General features: G+C 44.1%; 1 protein-coding gene across 8 annotated transcripts in view; it reads right to left on the bottom strand.

Annotated features, from left to right (window-relative positions):
- Nucleotides 1–16,179, bottom strand: part of MTR (5-methyltetrahydrofolate-homocysteine methyltransferase) — a 99,559-nt gene that overhangs the window by 15,259 nt on the left and 68,121 nt on the right. For all 8 annotated transcript variants that reach the window (XR_004302512.1, XR_004302513.1, XM_032430285.1 and 5 more), the window contains 4 exons: nt 12,487–12,554; nt 11,785–11,905; nt 4,513–4,594; nt 409–507 (listed from right to left, as the gene is read on the bottom strand). Coding sequence is in view for 6 of the 8 variants with exons in the window: in XM_032430285.1 (XP_032286176.1) it covers nt 409–507; nt 4,513–4,594; nt 11,785–11,905; nt 12,487–12,554 (370 nt within the window). In the remaining 2 variants the exon portion in view is untranslated. The remainder of the gene's footprint in view (nt 1–408; nt 508–4,512; nt 4,595–11,784; nt 11,906–12,486; nt 12,555–16,179) is intronic.

Here is a 16,179-nt window from a genome sequence, read left to right as displayed (position 1 = left end):
TAGGCAGTAGGGAGAGAGGCTGCAATGGTCCTGTCTGATGTCTTCATTTTCTTCCATTATTTCAAGAACAAGGATCCGGGGGAAACGGGAGAATCATGTCCACACACTGTTTCAGTTCCTGTTCTCCTGCTGGGTATGTTTCATTCGTTCTCATAACTCTGCTCTCGGGCACAGCACCTAACACCTACTGTGTACCCAATAAATGTTTGGTGGAATAAATGAAATTAATTTTAGTATAACCCCAAATTACTGGGAACTCAGACACCAGAGAATTCCGATTTGAACTAGAAAACAGGGCTTCTCTAAAATGATCCTAAACCTTTGCCCTCCATAAAACAATAAAGTCACATTCAAAAATGCAGGATCGTTTTAATGCCCAACCATCAGGGACCTGTTTTTGTCACTTACCTTGAGAGACTCGTAATGGTCCTGTCTAATATCTTCATATTCTTCCATGATCTCCTCAAAATATTCATCCTTTAGATTCTCATCTAATAGTTGCGAGCACTGAAAATGCAAGATCGAAATTCAAGAACCACAGAGGAGCAAAAGGAGACAAACAAAACAGGAGCAACACTGGTCAGTTCTGGTGACGCCTCCTTCAGGGAGCTTTCCCTCGCTCACGTCATTCCCTCTCCCTTCGCCAGCTTCGCTAATTCCTGCCGGGGTGTGCAGCCGAGGGCTACCTCCATAGACCTAGGATGTCCAACTCTCACACATTCCAGAGAAACGCCTGGCTCTTGATGGATCCTGAGAGATAAGCTCTAAGCCCTTGCGATATCCTGCCTGATAAGAGTCTTCGTCCACCTGGAGCCCTGGGCCACCCTGCATAGTTTACGCTAACAATGTGATTTTGGGGGAGACCTGGCTTATGTTGTATCTGTCTGACTCTGGAGTAACTAAGGCGAGTCAGGTGCTTAAAGCATTCCATTCCTACGGGACTGACTCCCAGGAGAAGCCCTGGATACCAAGGCTTGGCTGAGCTTCCCTGGTCGGCAATGCACTGCCCGTGGTGTCCCGCCTCACTCTCGGAAGGATTAAGCACTGTCCGTAGGACTCCACGGGGGAAGACACCTGGAAGCTGGTGCCTGGCCTTTCTTGGATTCCACCTTTTGTATCTTTTGCCTCTACCGATTTTAATCTGTATTCTTTCACTGCAATACAGCGTGATTGTGAGTATAACGGTATTTCTGAGTTCTTTGAGTCCTTCTAGCAAATCACTGAAACTGAGGGTGGTCCCAGGGACCCACACAACACATTGGTCAGGTACTGATCTTCTATGTTTCAAAGGTACTCGGTGCCTCTCTCCCTCATTGCATTTCCCACAGGCTTTTAGTATCTCTGTATCCACTTGGCTCACTAGAGGACAAGCCCTTGGAGGGCAGGACTGCACCTTAACTGCCTTCGTGTCCCTGGTTTCTAGCTCTGTACCTGGCACGTACAAGGTGCCTCCTCACTAAATGTCTGCTGAAGGAATGAGGCTGATCTTCACGGTCAACTACGAGCTTGTGCTAAGGAAAGAAAGGAAACCCATCATCTGAGAAATGTGAGGCGACTCAGTCAATTCTAAAACTAGGATCAGCTAAATCTGTTTATGACTGGGATTATCAAGGTAATGGGAGAATAGCCACCACCAAAGCTCAAAATACAATTATCCAGAAAGAGGAAATGGCTGCTGATCACCATCAGCTCAAAACCCTGCGCTGCCCCATCTCATCTCTCAGCCTCCAGCTGGATCTTCCAACACAAGGGCCTGGAAGGTCAGTATCATTATGTGAAACTGACCAAGTTAGGCTGGACAATGGCTGAGGTGCCCACTGGCTTGAAATGCCTTTAATTCTACATGAATTTTCTAAGTATCTCTAACAGCAATCCAATCCCCTAAGAGTTAGTATAAAGCCAAATCACTTTAAGGAACCTAATCAGAAAAGACCACTGTGACAAGCCTGAAAATAGACTCCTGAATAGTATTCACACCACAAAGTACCTCCCAGCCTTTCATCCACCTTAACTCAATGGGGTCCTCGCTTAGGAAAGCCAGCAGAGCTAAATGGAGACAGGAAGGAGATGCCTGCTGTTGAGCCCACCAATGCACATGGAATCGGTGTTTTTAAATATTGTTTAAAATAATTGTTTAAAATTCTGCATTCTGTGAGATTTTAGACCCTGAGAAAGCAAAATCCTGATTTTTCTAAACATCCAAAGGACTTTTAACAGGACTCTGACACAGCTCCCATTGGGTAGACAGGGCACACCAGTTTGCTGGCACTGTCCATACCCTGGGGGCCCCAGCTCCCAGAGCCAGAGTGACAAGCCCCTCCCTGCCCAGTCTGACTTGCTCATGGCCCATTATACGGGCTTATCTTTGTGATCTTTCCACCACAAATCAGAGCTCGTCGTGGGTTTTCAGGCCAACCATTCACACGTGTTTTATGCTTTTATTCTTCATTTTTCATAACAGCAATAGCACAGTGAGAGGGGAGAAGTTGAAAATACAGTTTATAATTTAGAAAGAACTAAATATCAGCACCTCGTTTTTTATTTAAAAAGAAAGGAAAGACAGCAGGGGCATCCTGAGGTCTAAAGCTCCAACGATCCCATAGTTGCCACATTTCGGAATCTTTCAGATGCTGGAGCCAGTGGTCCAGAGCATGGGCCTGGGCCACGCTCACTGGGGTCGGATCAAAAGACTCTGAACCGACAATCAGCCTAAATGAATTGTACCACTGACTCCTGAGAAGTCACCAGCAATGACCCAAATGACTTATCATCGCACTTATGTCTGAGTAATTTCAGAAGGGGGCCATCTCTTTGTATCTGAGAAGAGCTAACCACTGCCGGCTGTCCAGCCGGACCGACCGGCAAGAGCACCAGTACCCACGCCTCATCTTCGGGCTTTCGGCTCGGCCCCTGCTGCATTACTCTTCAAGACGGTGACGGAGTGCCCTCAAAATAGAATCCAGAGGCCAGTTCCTTCCCACCCAGAGTCATCCCCCTACCTGTGGGGGCAACGCTACCACCATGGACTTAAAAGAGGGCCAACAGCCTCGTCTCCAAACGGGAAATGTTCAGTCATTCATTAGCATTTGAAAATAGCAACAAGCCTTAAAAATAGGCCCAATGGTTACTCAATCGTGAACTCGATATAAGCTCGATATATGAAGCACAATCCAAATATAAGATACAAAAAACTGTTCTGAAATTGTAGAAATGTAGTTTATTTACACATTAGTCTACATCAACGGCAAATAAAAAACTGCAACTTTATGATTCCAGTCTGATTTAATTGTATCCTTTTGAATAAAGGAGGATCATTTAAATATTAATGGAAGCAAGTTTAACGAGGCATAGAGTTAAGACCACCTGCCTTCACACCCCACACCTGCCGCTTGACGGACGTGTGGCTTCAACCTCTCCATTCCTGTGTCCTCATCTCTCAAATGGGGATAATGAAAGTATCTGCTTCATGGGGGTTTAAAAAAAAAAATCCACGGAAAGCACTTAGCACAGTGTCTGGCACCCTATCAATTTCCAGTAATGTTAGCCATTATTGTTCAACTTCAATATAAATGAATTCACAGATCTGGAAGGATGCCTTTGGAAAATGGCTTAGGACATGTGGTCACCCGAGTTCAAGCCATGTGATGTCACTGGGCAGTCTCACGAATCATCAGAGCCCCTCAGTAACTCTCCTCGCCCGCAAATCAGAAGGCTGCACTACATTAGCGGTTTTTAAAATTGTGCTCTTTCGAGAACTAGGTGCGGGATGAAGGATGGAAGGGGCTGCTCTTATCCATACTGTGCTGTACTTGCAGACAAGGTTTCTGTGGCTAAAACAAACCTGGAAACCACGGGACCACATGGTCCCTCAGATTCTCTCCAGCTATTATTTCCTATTATACAATGAAACAAATGAAACACGTAACAACAAGAGAGGATACTGGGCTTCACTGATGGAGAGAAGCACAAAAACACACTCAGGTATGTTGTTTATTACATTTACTGAGAAAAAGCATCTATTATTCTGGGTTTTGAACATCTAGAGAATGTTTTTCTCTCTTTGGGTAGGGTCAACAGGCCCATTCCGGGTTAAGGGTCTTTTTATCTGGACACAGGTCATTTTTTAAAATTCCACATTCCTTTTAGCTCTGGTGTGGAGTTAAGACAGTATATATTCATATTTGTAAATGCATGTAAATGGCTGAAACCTCTCTCCCTCTGGGTTGGTGTCAAGGTCACGAGTGTCTTGGTACCATGTCTCTGTTGCTCAGACCAGCGTTCCACTGCTAGCTCAGGACGCGGTCTTCGAAAGCACAGGACACGTCACCTGGCACCCCCTTCCAGCAATGCAGACCCCCGCAGTGACACTGTGACAAGCTGTAGGCTCTTCTTCCACATTTTTTTTTAGTAGACTTGGACAAAAATAAAAGAAGATCTTGGGAAATACCCTGAACTCTGCATCTTCTCTTCTCCTTACAACATATCTGAAGGAACGCAAGGCCCCACACTTACCACCACCACACTCTTGGATGCGTCCAGGACGTGGATTACAGGCGCACTGTATCTTGGAGCTATTTTAACCGCCGTGTGGGTTCTAAAAAGAGGGGTCGGGAAGAAAAACACATCCATCAGGGCTGACAGTTCCTCCACGACACGTGTTTGGAACCATTAGAGATAATGTGTTTCTACAGAGTGCTTTCCAAGGAAAGATTGTAAGGTACTTCAAATATTGAACTTCACATTTCCCTTGTAAAACAAGGGGACTTCCTCCTCTCCCCCACCCCATAAGATGGGGAAACCGAGGGGAGAAGACGTGGATTTGTCGGCTCGCGCTACAAAAACAAAAATCTGTGACAAAATGCAGAAGACTGTCCTCAGCTCTCTGCCAACAGGCATGCGACCATGACCTTGCACTCATTAGCAGCCTGTCTGAACTGAGGGAGCTAAGCAGCCCGGGCAATTGCGCTTTGCTGCCACAAAAGTCAGGCTGAGTTCCTTCCTCCAAATGGGCTGGGAGAGCAGCCAGGGCCCCTGGGGCACCAGGCACCAGGTAGAGGACGCACACGCTAGCTCAGGACGCAGTCTTCGAAAAGCCCACCTCGGACTTGCAGTAAGGAACCTCAGACCCTGAATAAATTTGACACGAAGTAACACAGAGAGGCAAAAGTGGCAACAACATTCAGCCCCAAACCCCTACTGCCAGACTGGGAAACAGGAGCAGTGAGGAAGAAACACCCTTTAACCCTTGGAGGGGCCTAATTCACTGAAGTGCGCAGCAAGCTGCCCTCTGATCACTGAATCTCATAGCACAGGCTCTGCAGCGGCTAAAGTGAGACCCAGTCACACACCCTCCCCGACAGTGGTTACACCAGGGCCCTGAAAGTGGGACCCGAGTGTGCACTTTGCCACAAGCGCATTTAAAAGGGCGGCTGCTGTGGCTCCCCCAGGACGGGCTGTCCTTCCTGGTCTTTGCTCGCCCTATCTTGTCTCCCTAAGGTAGCAGCACTCTTCCCGGGGTCAGATGCTTTCCTGTTCTTCCCCCTCAACTAACATGCATTTTCCTGTGGAAAGATGTCCAGAATAAGCTACTACGTGGGGAGAAAACCAAAGTAACAGAACAGTCTGTTTAATACAACTCTGCTTTTTAAATAAACAAGTACTACCGCCCTGAACCTGCCCTCACCTGCCAACCTTGTATGTGTATTTAGAAAAAAACAGAGAGACACACATCAGATGTCAGCCCTGGTTACATGGAGGTTGGAGGTGGAATGGAAGGCGGGAAGGGAGAGACTAAATTTTACTTTCCATTCCTCTGAAGGGTTTGACATGTTCTAATAATAAGCGTGGATTACTGAGGTAATTTTTAACAACCAGGAGAATATTAAAGGCACAATATATGGGTGAGTGTGTTTTTAATAGGCTTCTCAGGGATGACTAAAAGTTCATTCCCAAGAAGACAGACAAGAGCCTGACATTTCACCTGTCCCCCTTTTTTTTTAAGATTTTATTTATTTATTTGACAGAGAGAGAGAGAGACAGCGAGAGAGGGAACACAAGCAGGGGGGGTGGGAGAGGGAGAAGCAGACTTCCCATGGAGCAGGGAGCCCGACGCGGGGCTCGATCCCAGGACCCTGGGATCATGACCTGAGCCAAAGGCAGACGCTCAATGACTGAGCCCCCCAGGCACCCCTCACCTGTCCCCTTTGTACAGGTCTCTCCACACACGGACAGGAAGCAGAGGACTAAAGCCCAAAGTCACAGGCACCGAGCTCTACAACAGACGTGCAGGCCCAAGGTGCTGGGCACAGGAGGCTCTGCTGGACCGGGGGGTTGGGGCGTACAGCGGCAGAGGGAGTCAGACCCAACACCTCCACGGCCGTCCCAGGGTGTGCTGTTGGTGCTAACTGTGTGCACAAAGATTTGAAAGTATCCCTGGTATTCTACAAGGCAGAAGATTTTCAAACAGTGGGAATAGTTTTAAAGAAGAAACTGTTTCCGGCTTCTCAAGAGAACACAAGTGAGACTACGCTTTCTTCCTCTTCCTCAGGTGGTCAGCTCTTCGAAAACGCAGATAGCCCTCAATATATATTCTGCATGAAGTTCCTCCGGGAAACATTAGGCCTGATGTGACTTGGCTACTTCTCTTAAAGGGAACCAGCGCAGTTTTAAATCTTAAAGTCAACACAATCAATATTCATTAAGCATCCAAGGATTCCCAGTGCAATTCTGGCCATTCTCTCATTGATGATCTTCTGGACAAGGGCACCGGGAAGAAATGGATGGATCCCACTATTTAAAACCAGCAACAACAAATAAAAGCAAAGTGCTGTTTTCCAGCGTGCACGCACGCGCACGTGCGCGCGCGCGCACACACACACACACACACACACACACACACACACAACAAAGCTAAAGGAGCACAGCCATGAAATTTGAGCTGGCTCAGCCATCAAGAGCACTACTGGTTTCCTTATAAAATAGTATGACATTGAGTCTACTTTCTTCTAAGCTTCCATTTACGCATCTGTCTCCAGCGGGAAGCAGACTTCTTTCCGAAGCCTGAAAAGATGGAAAACACTGGAATCTCTCCTCCCCTCCTACAGACCAACAGCACAGGGCTGGGCCCTGAGGCTGAATCTCAGCTCTGTCTCTGCTGAGTCCCTCAGCAATGCTGGGGATTCAGTGAGTCACCCCCCACGGTTGCCCAACAGGCAGGACAGTGTTAACTTCAGAAGGTCTTTTTAAAAACTCTGAAAAAGAACAAGTTAATTCAAGAATTTTTTTTAATGCCTTATCCTTCCAGAATTAAAACGTTTTACATAAATGCAGCATGACCAAAAAAACCCTTAGAATTTGATGAGAAAAATGAGAATCAAGGGAAATGAAGATGGGAGGCAATCAGCAGTGGGGTCAGATGCAGAAGTTGGGTCCGTGAAATCCTCCCCCCGCACCTGAGCTCCAAGCTTCCCCGTAACCAACGCCACGAGGAAAACAATGCTAGTTATGCGATTCAGCATCTTACCTCCTAACAATTCATAAAAAAAACAAAAACATGGGGCGTCTGGGTGGCTCAGTCGTTAAGCGTCTGCCTTCGGCTCAGGTCATGATCCTGGAGTCCCAGGATCGAGCCCCACATCGGGCTCCCTGCTCCGCGGGAAGACTGCTTCTCCCTCTCCCACTCCCCCTGCTTGTGTTCCCTCTCTCACTGTGTCTCTCTCTGTCAAATAAATAAATAAAATCTTTAAAAAAAAAAACAAAAACAAAAACTCGGGAAATGACCTCTCTCTTCGAGCAATGTGACTTCCTTCTGAATTCTCCACTATTCACAAAAAAATAACTGAAAAAGACACTGTGAAGTTATGGGTTTTGAACCATTTAAAAATTGAGTGCTAACTACCAGACTTGTGCCTTTGAGAAGCTGTGCAGCTAACAGGGTCAGATTTCCATGCAAGTCATTTCTAGCTTGTGATACAAAACAATATGCATTACGGACAGAAGAATATTCAGTTTTCTATCCTCTCAGAGCTACAGGTTAAAAAGGGAACTCCAGGCATGTTTCCATGCGCACATGACCCCAAGTCTGTAGAGCCCTTTCAACTCGTCCCGGGATCCATCAGTCAGCCGTAAGGCTCATTGCGAGTGTCCTGGGAATAGGGTTCTAATTCCATCATGCCACCACGGGCCACTGAGATCTGGAAAAGCCATGGACATGGTACAGCCCCTCATCTTCTTTCATGACAACTTGGAAATCCTGAGCTGCCATCTGCTCAAATAACAGTTCACAAAGGCAAAAAATGGAACACGGCTGCTCTCTCAACAGGTCTGCAGGAGGTAAGAGTAAGAGCTCCCAGAGGGCTTCTGAGATATCCCAATTCTCCTTGTCTTCTAGCAAAGCTGACTCTCCCAGGAGTAGAGGGCGTTCTTAGAGAGATGCAAAAAGCACTAACCGTAAAGGAAGAGACTGATAAATCAGACTTCCTGAAGATTAAAAACTTTGTTATCCAAAAATACAACTAAGACAGCAAAAGGCAAGCCATAATGGAAGAATCTATTTGCCATATATTTCTAACAAAGGGCTTGCATCCAATATAAATAAAGAATGCATACCAATCGGTAAGAAAAAAGGCAGAATACCGAATTAAAAAAAAAAAAACAGACTTAGAAAGCAAACCCAAACGGTCAACAGATACATGAAAAGGTAGTCAACATCATTAGTCAGCAAGAAAGACAAGTGAAAACCATACCAAGATACTATTAACATATGTACTGAAATGGATAAAACTGAAAAGGGTGTGGAGTAACTGAACTCTCATAGTTGCTGGTGGGAGTGTAAATTAATACAATCACTTTGGAAAACTATCCAGCGACATCTAATGCCAATGATCGTATGCACAGGACCCAGCAAGTTTGCTTCAGGGCAGAAATACGAACACAGCGGCATTCTGCCCAATAGCCCCAAACTGGAAAAACCCAACATCCACCAACAGTAGCCTGGATAACTAAACCACAGTATAGTACACAATTATACAATGGAATATTATATACACCATGGTGGAAAAACAACTACTATAACCACCAGTTTGGGCCTCACAGGCAGAACGGTGCACAAAATAAGTGGGACATAGAAGAACACATGCAACGGGATTCCACGTCTATGAAGCTGAAATGCAGGCAAACCCAACCTACGGTGATGGGAGACAGCACAGTGGTCATTTTGTTGTCAAGGATGACTAGGTGGGGGACCAGCCAAGCGCCCAAAGTGCCAATAACGTTCTATTTCTTTATCTAGAGGTGCTTACGTAGGGGGTTCAGTTTTGTAAAAATTCATCGAGTTGTAGATCTCTGACTTGTGTACTTTTCTGTATGACCGTTGTATTTCAGGAAAAGGGCTGCCTTAAAGAAGAGGGCTGGATTAAGCAAGACTGAGTGAGGCTTCACCCACTGTCACTACTTTAGAACGGAGTCAGAGTCGGGGAGTTTTACGCCGAGGTTCTTAGAATCTAAGGAATCTATCCTGCAAGGGCTGTTCTAGCAGAACAATGGAGAAGAGAACGTGTAACTGGCGACTGGCTTTTATTTTCCAATTATTTTCCCAGAAACTGTAAGAGGCATGAAGAGAACAGCATGAAAAAAGGCGGAGTTCATACAGAAAAAGAGCACTGGAGAGCTGAAGGAACTTTGTGAGGTCGTAGGACCTAGATTTCCACCTTCGGGGAGGATCACGTCACCAATTCCCAGACGAAGAGAACAGAAGTTTTGCAGGAGCACGGAGAGACAGTGGGTAACTTCTGACCTGCTTCTAACTTGATATGCCAGGTTCTAACTGTTAGGAGGCACGCGTGGCTAATTTTGCATATGGTATATCTTGGGAAGCTAGTTATGTCGCTTCCGAATGTTTTTTTAAAATCCTCTTTAATCTGGTGGCCCTTACTTGGTAAGAGATATAACAGAATGGACCATTTATAATGTTCCAATTTGCATAAGAGCAATACGTGGTTTCCTGACGTTGAACTTCTCAGTGTGGTGTCCTGCCTTAAAAAATGGTTTATTTGGAAACCAACATCACATCTATTTATTCTGTTTTATAACCGTGATCTTAAAAGGCATTTCATCCTCACAACAGTCTGTAAATTCTGATCATTCTCTTTACTAAGCTGATGAATATTCACATTAAAATCATCAGTTACCCAAGACCCTGCTCACTGAAACCCCAGTTCTTGATGGGTGGTCAGATCCCTAGAGAATAATCTGCCCCATATCCTAGTGGGTAAGTCCTGGGTGGAAAAACAAACCCAGTTTTCTAAGGTGAGCAGCAATGGCCACATTATGGAGTCCTTCAAGTATGAAAAGCAGTTAGTGAATAAATGACACATAACACTGTTACTACTTGTGAAAATGATGCTCTCAGATTATAAATGGTATGATGGTTCATTTTATGTGTCCATTTGGCCACACCATGGGATCTAGGTTTTGGTCATACACCAGTCTAGATGTTTCTGTGAAGGTATTTTTTTAGATGTGATTTAACATTTAAATCAGTAGACTCTGGGTGAAGCAGATTACTCTTCCTAGTGTGGGTGGGCCTTGTCAAATCAGTTGAAGACCTTAAGAGAAGAGACTGAGGTGCCCCAAGGAAGAAGGAATCCTGCCTCCAGACAGCCTTTGGAACCAAGACTGCAATATCAGCTCCTGCCTGGTCTCCAGCCTGCTGAGCTTCCCTGCAGATTTCAGTCTTACCAGACCCAAAAATGGCATGGTCCAACTCCTTAAAATAAACCTCTCTGTATACATAATATATAGTATATATTAAGAATATAATATAGAGTAACATATATAACATACATAAAGTAAATATATACATATACATCCTATTGATTCTGTTTCTCTGGAAAACTTGGTTAATACGACTGGCTTAATGTACAGTTGTTTCTAGTGTGAAAGGAACTTTGGAATATCTTTGGACTCTATTGTATTCTTGTATTAGAAAAAAAATAAACTGCGTGCTAGTAGGATCATCAAGTTCAATGTTCCACCTGGGCATTATTCCCTGCCAAAGTAAATAACACGGGGCATAAGGAACATGTCAGAAAAAGTCTAACAGTACCCATAAATTAACATATTTCTCACCAAATATCATTATGATCACAACCCCAGGAAAAATCTGACAAAATGAATAATGTCATGGGACCAACTTATAACTTTCTCCTCCTTAAATTGCTTAACTGAAAGTTTCTCAAAAGGTTCCCCCTTTCAAAAACAACTTCCCAAGGTGATCCTTTGGTTCATTCTTGCTAGCTTGGCCTCCTGCCTCAACTATTACAAAGCTGGAGTTTCTTCAAGGGAACCTGTAATTACTCAATCAGACACCTGCTTCCAAACAGAGAATGGGCTAAAGTTCAAGCAACATCTTTGTACCAAAAGATATACCTTTCTCCACTTGGTTTGATTTCAAGAGGAGTGTTTATCAGAAATCTCAGGAACTGAATGGGAGGTGAGGGGATTAAGGAAAAGACAATTGACAAGCCAAAGGAATCCAAAAAAAGGCACAGGGTGGGGAGATCACAAAGGAGCTTCCTAGACCACGCTCCAACAGCACGCTGGCTCTTGTCCAGGAAGGCTGGAGGCTCACGGGCTTACACAGAAGGAGCCACCGCACTAAGCATAAAAAACCAAACCAACAAACAAACCCCCCCCCCCCAAACCCCACAGGTTTTATCACTGTTTTTAAACACTGGCATTTAGATGAATTTAAAGGAAAGCAAAAAGTTCATTAGCATGACTTACCTCGATGTGGTTGCTCCTCCAATCAACAGTGGAATCTTTATCGCCAATCTCTCCATTTCTTTGGCAACAAAAATCATTTCATCCAGGGAAGGAGTGATGAGTCCTGATAGGCCAATTATATCTATTATTTCAAAAAGGAAAAAAGGACAGTGAGGAGGAAGATGAGAGAAAACACAGAAAAGTACGCAAGACTCATTTTAAAACCTTTGTAATAAAGACCAGAAGACCTTAAATGAATTCCCAACTTCTAATTCTAAGACATCTTTTCTGGGGAGTTTCAATTTATTTGTTTGCTTTTGGTAGTAAATACGATTTGTAGCTTCAAGTTGCAATAATGTGCTTGCCACAGTTTGGGGAAGCCATGCAAATAAAATGCACTGTTTAGGATTTCCCAGACTTAAATGCATCACAGTGTCTCAAGAAACATAAAAACGATGATACACAGAGAAAAATCTGATATGACCCTGTAATAATCCTGTTCCCATTCCCCATCTTCCCAGCTGGGAGGAGTTTCACCGGTCCCTATTCACCAATCAAACCCCACTATAAACGACAGTGAAAGCCCCCCACGCAGGAACTGGCCCCTAATTGCCTGAGTGCCCCACTGGTCCCACGCGGGCTGGGGCGTCACCGGTTACCGACAGACACACCCTGCTGGTGAGGACATCCAGTGGAAAGCCCAGAAGCACAGGTGGACCGTACCTGCTTTGTGGTCAAGAGCAGCTTTCAGGATCTTGTCGCAGGGAGTCATGACTCCTAAATCAATAACTCTGGGGGACAGAAAGGAGATGTGAAGAAATTAATGAGAACCCATCAGAGACAAAGCCGAGATGAACATTTTTACTCAGCCACCAAACACTCTTCTAATGTCAACTGGAGTCACAGGGACATGCTCACTAAGCACCGACAATCATCACAACTACAATGACCACTTATGAAGTACTTACCACATATGCCAGGTGCTATGCTAAGATTTTTAAAGCAGCTTTATTGATACAGAATTCACACAGCATAAAATTCACCCATTCAAAAAATACGATTCAATCATTTTTGTCATGTGGCATTATTTTTTTTTTTAAGCTCTGGTAAAATATGTAAAATATCGTTTGCCCTGTTACCCAATAAGTTTACCCAGAGGCGCAAATTACAGTCAGTCCCGATGTTGTGCAACCATCACCACTATTTTCAATGCCCTGTCATCATCCCAAATATAAACTTGGATCATTCAGTAACAATTTCCCATTCCCCCCGTCGTCAAGATGGAGAAAGGACCCACCATGCCAGTCATTTTTACAATTTAAGTTTATCATGAGTTTGCATTTCACAGCATGCACTTTCACTTCTTTTACAATGTCATTAAAATAGGCAAAATATTTTTTTTTTCTTTTTTAAAGATTTTATTTATTTGACAGAGAGAGAGAGACAGCGAGAGCAGGAACACAAGCGGGGGAGAGGAAGAGGGAGAAGCAGGCTTCCCGCTGAGCAGGGAGCCCGATGCAGGGCTCGATCCCAGGACCCTGGGACCATGACCTGAGCCGAAGGCAGACGCTTAACGACTGAGCCACCCAGGCGCAAAATAATTTTAGATAAAAAAAAAAAAAAATCAGTGCTACGAACTACTACTTGACACAGTATCATCTGGTGACAGTGGATGCCGGGCAGGAAGGAGTTTGCTTCTTGCTATATACGTTTTATACTGACTTTTCAGCTTGCTCCCATATCACTTAAAAATTTTTTAAAAAATAAACTAGCACATACAGACTCCTCAGTAAAAAACCAAGACAATTTCGAATCAATAATAACTATACTCAGGGTGTTAGCACTAACCTGGTAGAGGAAATGCTGCAGATTTTAATGCTGTGGTGCCACCGGGTATAACAAGAGTCAGAGGACACCACCCTTTTTTTTTTTTTAGCATATTGAAAAAGTCTGGTAATTGGATTTTTTGCTAAACTATGACTAAATATAGACTGTTGCATATAAAACTAAGCAAAATAGTATACTGCCTTTATTTTTTTAATTTAAATTCAATTAATTAGTATATTGTCTTTAAATCAAGACAAAAAGGCATACATTTCAAAGCTGACTGTATTCAACATTGTATATGTATTTTTAAAATTCAACTAAAAATCGCCAGTATGATAGTAAGAATCAACTTGCTCTCGTGTCTTTTTCTTGTTTTAAGCAATGTGTCTTTCAGGAACATCTTTGCATGCTTGCTTGGTTTGAGGACAGTAAGGAGACCTTGTGACTGAACAGAATGGGGGAGAGGAAACTGGAGGCAGAGAGGTCAGGGGGAGGAGGGGGCATCTTAAGGGCCACAACTAGTTCAATTTTCAAAATACTAAGTTTGAGATTTCTTTCTTTCTTTCTTTTTTAAGAGAGAGAGCAATTGAGGATGGGGGGGTGGCAGAGGGAGAGAATTTTAAGCAGGCTCCCCGCCCAGTGCAGAGCCCAATGTGGGGCTTGATCTCATGACCCTGAGACTATGACCTGAGCCGAAGTCAAGAGTTGGACACTCAGTCGACTGAGCCACCCAGGCACCCCCTAAATTTGACATTTCTTTAGTTATCCAAATGGAACTTGAAGCATCCCAGGAGGGCGATACCTCAGCTGAATTTTCAAAGAAAAAGTAGGTATCAGCTAGATGAAGGAAAAAAGAGGGCAGGCCAGGAAGAGACGAGCACTAAAGGTCCAGAATGAGGAACCAGGTGGCCCTGGGGAACTTCGGCTGAAGGAAGGACCTGAAGCCTGGAGGGGAGGGGTGGGTTACAAACCCAGCCCTGCCTTCCGCAGCTCCCGCCCTACTTCCCACCGCCCCCTTGCCGTTGTCCCTCATCTTCACCGCCATGTCCTGTTTCCCCCACACCTCCATTCTCCATTCCCCCATGTTTTCCCTTGGTTTCCCTTCTCCACCTGGAGCCCTATGCCCCATGTCCACAGGCCTCTTCTTATACACAGTCTTGTATTATGCCACGTGAGAAATTAAAGAGAATAAAAATTAATGTTACGGGGGCGCCTGGGTGGCTCAGTCGTTAAGTGTCTGCCTTCGGCTCGGGTCATGATCCCAGGGTCCTGGGATCGAGCCCCGCATTGGGCTCCCTGCTCAGCGGGAGGCCTGCTTCTCCCTCTCCCAATCCCCCTGTTTGTGTTCCGTCTCTTGCTGTGTATCTCTCTGTCAAATAAATGAATAAAATCTTTAAAAAAAAAATTAATGTTATGGGAAAATGGTGATTTTAAAATCATCTTTCTAAAGTGCTTATAACAGCTGTAAACGCAAGCAATAATTTGGGCTTCTAATTCAGAAAAAAATGTAAGCTGCACTCGCTGCTTTAGCAAAGGCATCCAATACTACCTAAGAATACATACAATTTAAAAAGTACTGTAATAGATAAAGTCCCTTGTACTCTCTGGAAGAATTAAAAAAGGAAACTCAGAGCCATGCATCTGCATTCATTCAGGGTGCCTCCTATCTGCTGCAGTCTCCAGAAGTGAACTGAACAAAGACAGAATTTCCTTTCTGATCTTGCAATTCACAGGTGCTACCACCAGATGGCAGTACCCTACTACTCTGCAGTCCCCGTGGCCCGTTTCCAATCTGAGGTTAAGCGGAGCTAAGAGGGTCTGTTTCAATTTCTCCTTTTAAAAAAAAATAAATTCTGGAAAGTCTCCCTTTCAAATATAATAAGTTGAGCAGACAAACTGAATAGCTATTTTTCCAAAGAAGACCTATAAAAGACCAACATGTATATGAGAAGATGCTCAGCATCACTAAGCATCAGGGAAATGCCAATCAAACCCATAATGAGATATCACCTCAAACCTGTTAAAATGGCTGTTTTCAAAAAGACAAGTGGTAACAAGTGTTGGCCAAGACGCGGAGAAAATGTTCTCACCACAAAAAAGAAATGATAATTATGTGAAGGGATGGTGGTGTTAGCTAACACTATGGTGGTAATCATATTGCAATATGGAACCGTATCAAATCAATACGTTGTACACCTTAAACTTACAAAATGTTACAGGTCAATTATATCTCAGTTAAGCTGAAAAACCATGTAACACACACACCCATACACACACATACTCATATACACACATCAGGTTGAAAGCCTATGAATAATCATCAAGTGAGCATGTGTGGTCAGGACAGGGTGGATTAGTGTGCCCTTGACTTAGTATAGTTGAACACCCTACCATTATTCTGTTCATTCATAACTCTTTGCTGCTTAATTTTTACTTATACTCCACAGGTAGATTAGCAAGCACTGGTTAAAATATAAACAGGCCTCTGTTATTACATTTCTCCAGATCCATATTTTTAAAGTACTAGATATAGGATATCTAATTTTAAATTTTCTTTTGACATATCCTACTTTTTCTTACATAATTCAA

The sequence above is a fragment of the Phoca vitulina genome, unplaced genomic scaffold (assembly GCF_004348235.1).
Source record: "Phoca vitulina isolate PV1807 unplaced genomic scaffold, GSC_HSeal_1.0 scaffold43, whole genome shotgun sequence".
Classification (NCBI taxonomy): domain Eukaryota; kingdom Metazoa; phylum Chordata; class Mammalia; order Carnivora; family Phocidae; genus Phoca; species Phoca vitulina.
This window is presented reverse-complemented; position numbering and strand designations above follow the sequence as displayed.